The 7,960-nt window shown below is 39.5% G+C and overlaps 2 protein-coding genes across 2 annotated transcripts in view; one reads left to right on the forward strand and one right to left on the reverse strand.

Moving 5' to 3' along the window:
• Positions 1–7,957, forward strand: part of LOC148186759 (metabotropic glutamate receptor 4-like) — a 57,735-nt gene extending 49,778 nt beyond the window's left edge. Inside the window, exon 3 of the transcript XR_015779519.1 lies at positions 7,847–7,957. The gene's annotated coding sequence lies outside the window, so the exon portion shown is untranslated. The remainder of the gene's footprint in view (positions 1–7,846) is intronic.
• Positions 4,781–7,960, reverse strand: part of glmp (glycosylated lysosomal membrane protein) — a 6,472-nt gene continuing 3,292 nt past the window's right edge. The window contains exons 2-7 of the mRNA XM_088090694.1: positions 7,874–7,960; positions 6,999–7,097; positions 6,272–6,436; positions 5,969–6,187; positions 5,570–5,838; positions 4,781–5,320 (exon numbers count right to left, since the gene is read on the reverse strand). The exon at positions 7,874–7,960 is cut by the window's right edge and continues 81 nt beyond it. Coding sequence (XP_087946820.1) covers positions 5,146–5,320; positions 5,570–5,838; positions 5,969–6,187; positions 6,272–6,436; positions 6,999–7,097; positions 7,874–7,960 — 1,014 coding nt within the window. The 3' untranslated portion in view covers positions 4,781–5,145. The remainder of the gene's footprint in view (positions 5,321–5,569; positions 5,839–5,968; positions 6,188–6,271; positions 6,437–6,998; positions 7,098–7,873) is intronic.

The following is a 7,960-nucleotide window of genomic DNA, read 5'->3' on the forward strand; positions in this document are numbered from 1 at the left end:
TTCTTAACTGGTTTAAGCTGTTTTTGGGACATGTCATTTTTGGACGTTTTTGCCATACTATAGCCTTGGTTCTTGGGTCATTTTTTCGACATACCAAATTATGGTGTTTTTGTCCGTTTTTGCAACTTTCTATGCTATGGCGTGTCTCGGCATGCTATTTAATGCTATTCTAAACTGTTTTAAGCTGTTTTTGGGACATGTCATTTTTGGACGTTTTTGCCATACTATAGCCTTGCTTCTTGGGTCATATTTTCGACATACCAAATTATGGTGTTTTTGTCTGTTTTTGCAACATTCTATGCTATGGTGTGTCTTGGCACGCTCTTTAAAGTGGTTTTAAACTATTTTAAGCTGTTTTTGGGACATGCCATTTTTGGACGTTTTTGCCGTACTATAGCCGTGCTTCTTTGGTCATTTTTTCGACATACCAAATTATGGTGTTTTTGTCCGTTTTTGCAATTTTCTATGCTATGGCGTGTCTCGGCACGCTCTTTAATGTGATTTCCAACAATTTCAAGCATTTTTTGGGACATGCCATTTTTGGACGTTTTTGCCATACTATAGCCTTGCTTCTTGGGTCATTTTTTTGACATGCCAAATTATGTTGTTTTTAATCAATTTTGCAACTTTCTATGCTATGGTGTGTCTCGGCACGCTCTTTAATGTGGTTTTAAACTATTTTAAGCTGTTTTTGGGACATGCCATTTTTGGACGTTTTTGCCATACTATAGCCTTGGTTCTTGGGTCATATTTTCGACATACCAAATTATGGTGTTTTTATCCATTTTTGCAACTTTCTATGCAATGGCGTGTCTCGGCATGCTATTTAATGCTATTCTAAACTGTTTTAAGCTGTTTTTGGGACATGTCATTTTTGGACGTTTTTGCCATACTATAGCCTTGCTTCTTGGGTCATATTTTCGACATACCAAATTATGGTGTTTTTGTCTGTTTTTGCAACATTCTATGCTATGGTGTGTCTTGGCACGCTCTTTAAAGTGGTTTTAAACTATTTTAAGCTGTTTTTGGGACATGCCATTTTTGGACGTTTTTGCCGTACTATAGCCGTGCTTCTTTGGTCATTTTTTCGACATACCAAATTATGGTGTTTTTGTCCGTTTTTGCAATTTTCTATGCTATGGCGTGTCTCGGCACGCTCTTTAATGTGATTTCCAACTATTTTAAGCTGTTTTTGAGACATGCCATTTTTGGACGTTTTTGCCATACTATAGCCTTGCTTCTTGGGTCATTTTTTTGACATGCCAAATTATGTTGTTTTTAATCAATTTTGCAACTTTCTATGCTATGGTGTGTCTCGGCACGCTCTTTAATGTGGTTTTAAACTATTTTAAGCTGTTTTTGGGACATGCCATTTTTGGACGTTTTTGCCATACTATAGCCTTGGTTCTTGGGTCATATTTTCGACATACCAAATTATGGTGTTTTTGTCCATTTTTGCAACTTTCTATGCAATGGCGTGTCTCGGCATGCTATTTAATGCTATTCTAAACTGTTTTAAGCTGTTTTTGGGACATGTCATTTTTGGACGTTTTTGCCATACTATAGCCTTGCTTCTTGGGTCATATTTTCGACATTCCAAATTGTGGTGTTTTTGTCTGTTTTTGCAACTTTCTATGCTATGGCGTGTCTTGGCACGCTCTTTAAAATTGTTCTTAACTGGTTTAAGCTGTTTTTGGGACATGTCATTTTTGGACGTTTTTGCCATACTATAGCCTTGGTTCTTGGGTCATTTTTTCGACATACCAAATTATGGTGTTTTTGTCCGTTTTTGCAACTTTCTATGCTATGGCGTGTCTCGGCACGCTCTTTAATGTGATTTCCAACAATTTCAAGCATTTTTTGGGACATGCCATTTTTGGACGTTTTTGCCATACTATAGCCTTGCTTCTTGGGTCATTTTTTTGACATGCCAAATTATGTTGTTTTTAATCAATTTTGCAACTTTCTATGCTATGGTGTGTCTCGGCACGCTCTTTAATGTGGTTTTAAACTATTTTAAGCTGTTTTTGGGACATGCCATTTTTGGACGTTTTTGCCATACTATAGCCTTGGTTCTTGGGTCATATTTTCGACATACCAAATTATGGTGTTTTTATCCATTTTTGCAACTTTCTATGCAATGGCGTGTCTCGGCATGCTATTTAATGCTATTCTAAACTGTTTTAAGCTGTTTTTGGGACATGTCATTTTTGGACGTTTTTGCCATACTATAGCCTTGCTTCTTGGGTCATATTTTCGACATACCAAATTATGGTGTTTTTGTCTGTTTTTGCAACATTCTATGCTATGGTGTGTCTTGGCACGCTCTTTAATGTGGTTTTAAACTATTTTAAGCTGTTTTTGGGACATGCCATTTTTGGACGTTTTTGCCATACTATAGCCGTGCTTCTTTGGTCATTTTTTCGACATTCCAAATTGTGGTGTTTTTGTCTGTTTTTGCAACTTTCTATGCTATGGCGTGTCTTGGCACGCTCTTTAAAATTGTTCTTAACTGGTTTAAGCTGTTTTTGGGACATGTCATTTTTGGACGTTTTTGCCATACTATAGCCTTGGTTCTTGGGTCATTTTTTCGACATACCAAATTATGGTGTTTTTGTCCGTTTTTGCAACTTTCTATGCAATGGCGTGTCTCGGCATGCTATTTAATGCTATTCTAAACTGTTTTAAGCTGTTTTTGGGACATGTCATTTTTGGACGTTTTTGCCATACTATAGCCTTGCTTCTTGGGTCATATTTTCGACATACCAAATTATGGTGTTTTTGTCCGTTTTTGCAACTTTCTATGCTATGGTGTGTCTCGGCATGCTCTTTAATGTGGTTTTAAACTATTTTAAGCTGTTTTTGGGACATGCCATTTTTTGACGTTTTTGCCATACTATAGCCGTGCTTCTTTGGTCATTTTTTCGACATTCCAAATTGTGGTGTTTTTGTCTGTTTTTGCAACTTTCTATGCTATGGCGTGTCTTGGCACGCTCTTTAAAATTGTTCTTAACTGGTTTAAGCTGTTTTTGGGACATGTCATTTTTGGACGTTTTTGCCATACTATAGCCTTGGTTCTTGGGTCATTTTTTCGACATACCAAATTATGGTGTTTTTGTCCGTTTTTGCAACTTTCTATGCTATGGCGTGTCTCGGCACGCTCTTTAATGTGATTTCCAACAATTTCAAGCATTTTTTGGGACATGCCATTTTTGGACGTTTTTGCCATACTATAGCCTTGCTTCTTGGGTCATTTTTTTGACACCCCATTTCATGGTGTTTTTGTCCGTTTTTGCAACTTTCTATGCTATGGCGTGTCTCGGCACGCTCTTTAATGTGATTTCCAACTATTTTAAGGTGTTTTTGGGACATGTCATTTTTTGACGTTTTTGCCATACTGTAGCCTTGCTTTTTGTTCATTTTTTCGATATTCCAAATTATTTTGTTTTTGTCCGTTTTTGCAACTTTCTATGCTATAGCGTGTCTCGGCACGCTCTTTAATGCTATTCTACACTGTTTTAAGCTGTTTTTGAGACATGCCATTTTTGGACGTTTTTGCCATACTATAGCCTTGCTTCTTGGGTCATTTTTTTGACACCCCATTTCATGGTGTTTTTGTCCGTTTTTGCAACTTTCTATGCTATGGCGTTAGCTTGCATTTTCGGTCATTTCTTCAACATGCAATTTATTGGATTTTTGGGCTGTTTTGGATGGGGTTTTTTTCAACACTGTATACAATAAAATTACTCTACATACTTTACCAAGTGGTTTTCAGCTGTTTTTTTTACATGTTAAATTTTTCAGCATACTATAGTCTTGCTTTTTCGATCATTTTTTCAACATACAATTTAATAGGTTTTTGGGGATGTTTTTTCAACATTGTATACCATAACACGCCTCTACATGCTATACTAAGTGGTTTTCAGCTGTTTTTTGGACATGTCAAATTTGCATTTGTCGATACTATACTTTTTCGCCATTTTTTTCTATCATGTTTTTGGCTTTTTTCTGTCTTTAAGTACACTTTCTATACTATGAGGTGGTCTACAAGCTATTGGAAGTTGTTTTGCGACATTTTTATGATGTCAAAAATTTGACATTTTTCAACCTACTATACTGTTGCGTTTTTGGCCATTTTTTCGACATGCTAAAGTTTTTTTTCTAGTGTTGTATGGCAAAAAATTCAAATCTTGACATGTCGAACAAACAGCTGAAAACTAAAGTGTGGCATGTCGAGACACGTTATAGTATACTAAGTTGATAAAACAGCCAAAAGAGTCATATTATAGAGTCATATTATTATGTTCAAGTGCAGAAACTTTCTCCTCCTGCTGGGAAATTTCCACTCACTTCATGTGGTTTCCTGTTATGGGATGCTCAAACGGCTGCTGCTTCTGATTCATGAACATGTTAAACACGTTCGTGAGCCAGGGTGGGGCTTTTTGCATGTTCATGAAGGGGTTCATCTCCCTCAGGGGGAATGAGCAGCTTGGATTAGGATCTGGGTGCAACTGATCTCCCTACATATAGCATGTCGAAAAAATGGCCAAAAACACCACAGTATGTCAAAAAATGTTAAATTTTGACATGTCAAAAAAATGGCTGAAAATGTCTTATTATAGCTCAAAGACACACATCATAGTATACAATATCCAAAAAAAAGGCCAAAAATGTCATAATTTAGCATGTCGACAAAATTGAAGAAAACACCATAGTGTATGTTGAAAAATGTCAAATTCTGACGTGATAAAAACGGTTGAAAACAACATATTATTGCTCGTTTAGTCTGAACAACAGATTTATTCGTAATAAAAACAGCACTGAATTTACATATAAAATCATCTGTCTGAAAAAAAATCTCTGTCCAAAGTTTAAGATTAAAACCGTTGATTTCAGATAATAGTTATAAGAAATGTCTAATTCTGAGAATCTAACCTTAATGCTAAAAGTTTGAGAGTGAATGTCAGACGGATATTTCTATTAAAAACAGAAAAAGGTGAAAAGGGACAGAAATTACAAATGCAAAAACTATTTCTCTCGGCCCTGACTTGCTGGGCTGTGATGTCACCGCTCACCAACTAAACGAGCCTTTAAAACTAAACGTTTCATTAAAAAGAGTCCGTCACCTCGACGATGCCCTGAACATCAGTTGATTGGCTCGTAGGCCGTCGCGGTGGCCGACATCCTCTTACGGACACAGACGTAGACTCCGCCCAGTAGCAGGAGGACCATCGGTGTTCCCAGACCAACCGCCATGATGGTGAGAACCAGCGGGGAGAACGAGTCGACGGGAGGAGAACCGGAACCCACCAACACCGTCCTGACGAAGGAAACACACGAAGAAGAAAGAGAAGGGCGAAAAATTGATTGACCTACACAAATCCTTAAAACACAATTAAACCGCTCAAATACTACACTGTCTTTTTTACAGTTTTTGGCACCACTTGACTTTTTGACGTGTTTTTGGACGACATGCTATCATTTGACTTTTTGACGTGTTTTATGACAATACTTAAAATCACTAAAATCAAAACGTCTAAACTGAAATCAGATCTGAGGAGTCACTGACCAGCGGAGGAACCGCGTGCTGTTGTAAAACGGTCCTCCTGCCAGACCGAAGCTCAGGTTGAGTCCGAATGTTTTTGGTTCCTCGTAGAACGCTCGGATCAGACCGGACTCCGCTGCCGTCACCTCACCGCTCTGAGGCCGCGGCTCCGAGTGACGGCATGGCATGGCGTCCTCCAGAGCCGGGTCGGCCTGGCGGTACGCCACGGGCTTCCACTGAAGGAACCCCAGAACCTCTGAGCTGCCGTTCACGGAGGACACCCACTGAGACACCTGAGGGGGGAGAGGTCAGAGGTCAGAGGTCAGCAGGTGCAGATGTCAGCAGGTGCAGAGGTCAGCAGGTGCAGAGGTCAGCAGGTGCAGAGGTCAGCAGGTGCAGAGGTCAGCAGGTGCAGAAGGTCACCTTGAATATCGAGGGCGTGAACTCGTCGTCGAGAGATCGATGGATCTCCACCCGGTCTGGAGGAGAAGCCCCGCCCACCGCTTGCAGCTCCAATAGGAACCTGGATCGCGTCGCCCGCGGCAACATGCCGTCGAGCCACACCCCCACCTGGGAGGAGTTAGCCGTGTGCAGGAGGCGGGGCCAGGACTGACCACGCCCCTCTGACTCAAACACTGTCAGCTGGAAAACATAAACAGACAGGAAGTGACCTGTGAGCCGCCTTGGTGAGCTTGGGGTTGTCATGACGACGGGCAATCAGCTGACCTGCAGGCAGAGAGACCCCGAGGCGGAGGCGGAGGCGACGCCGCAGAGCAGAGCGCTCGGACTAGACAGGTTGAGACTAGACCAGGTGAAGTTCTTCAGCTCGTACGGCGGGAAAAGGTCAGAGGTCGGCTCAGCCGTATCATTGACATCATCATACTCCAACAGCTGGCAGGAAACAGATTTCAAAGTAAAAGTCTGACTTTCATCTGAAATAAAATAGCAACAATGTGGTCATTTTATTTTACTCTGAAACAGAAAACTACAGAAGATTTAAAGTGGACTGACTGATTTAAGGTGGACTGACTGATTTAAGGTGGACAGAGTGATTTAAAGTGGACAGACTGATTTAAGGTGGACAGAGTGATTTAAGGTGGACAGACTGATTTAAGGTGGACAGACTGATTTAAAGTGGACAGACTGATTTAAGGTGGACAGAGTGATTTAAAGTGGACAGACTGATTTAAGGTGGACAGACTGATTTAAGGTGGACAGAGTGATTTAAAGTGGACAGACTGATTTAAGGTGGACAGACTGATTTAAGGTGGACAGAGTGATTTAAGGTGGACAGACTGATTTAAGGTGGACAGACTGATTTAAAGTGGACAGACTGATTTAAGGTGGACAGACTGATTTAAGGTGGACAGAGTGATTTAAAGTGGACAGACTGATTTAAGGTGGACTGAGTGATTTAGGGTGGGCAGGTGTATTTAAGGTGGAAGTCTCTGACCCTGCTGAAGACGACGGCGCTGCTGTAGAGGACGCTGCTCTCTGGCTCCACCTTAAGGCCGCCGCTGATGTTACGAGCTGAAAACTGACTCCAGTTCACCTAAGAGAGAAAAACAGCAGGTGTGATGTCACCGACAGGTACGAACCAATCAGGTTCAACTTCAGAGCGTCTCCGGTCTCGAGGATTTCTGAGTGTAAAACCCAAAAATCAATAAGACTGGAAAATAAATATTAAGTCTAAACTTCATCATTAAATAAAAATATTTAGTGTCAGCTTTAAATAAAGACGGACAAAACTTTGTTTTAGATAGAAATAAATACGCAGGCTGTACATATTTATAAAGTGTCACATAAATATAAGTAAAACAGGACATATACTTAATACTTCTGTACGGAGGCGATTCCAAACTTCAGCAACGAAGCTACATCATCCCAATTTCTCAGTTTTGAGATCAATAAAGTATATCTATCTATCACTTCAATATCGGTATGAAATACCCCCCAGTAAATTATCTGAGTAAAGATAAAGTGCAAATTTGATGATAAATATCCATAAACATGAAGTGTAAATTATAAACAGATAAATATGAAATCTTAACTTTATCATAAACAGAAATAAATATAAAGTATAAATGTTTTTATAAATAAAGTTAAGGTGTAAATTTGATAATAAAGAGAAATAAATACAAAGTTAAATAAATATTGAAGGTCTTATTTAGCATGAATGTAAAGAAATATTAAGTATAGAATTGATTCTAAATATTAATAAATTTGATCAGAAATATAAAATGTCTAAACTTTGTTGTTGCCGTAAATAAAGAAAATTTCACAGGAAACATTTGATCATAGACTGAACTCATGAAGAAGAGCGCTGACCTCCACAGTAGAAGAAGAAGTGTTGGTGTGGATGAGCAGCAGCGTCGGCGCCCCCTGGCTGCACAACAGGAAGTGCAGCGTGTCGTT

The sequence above is a fragment of the Plectropomus leopardus genome, chromosome 17, assembly GCF_026936395.1.
Source record: "Plectropomus leopardus strain MGB_pleo_1.0 chromosome 17, ASM2693639v1, whole genome shotgun sequence".
In the NCBI taxonomy this organism is placed as follows: Eukaryota; Metazoa; Chordata; class Actinopteri; order Perciformes; family Serranidae; genus Plectropomus; species Plectropomus leopardus.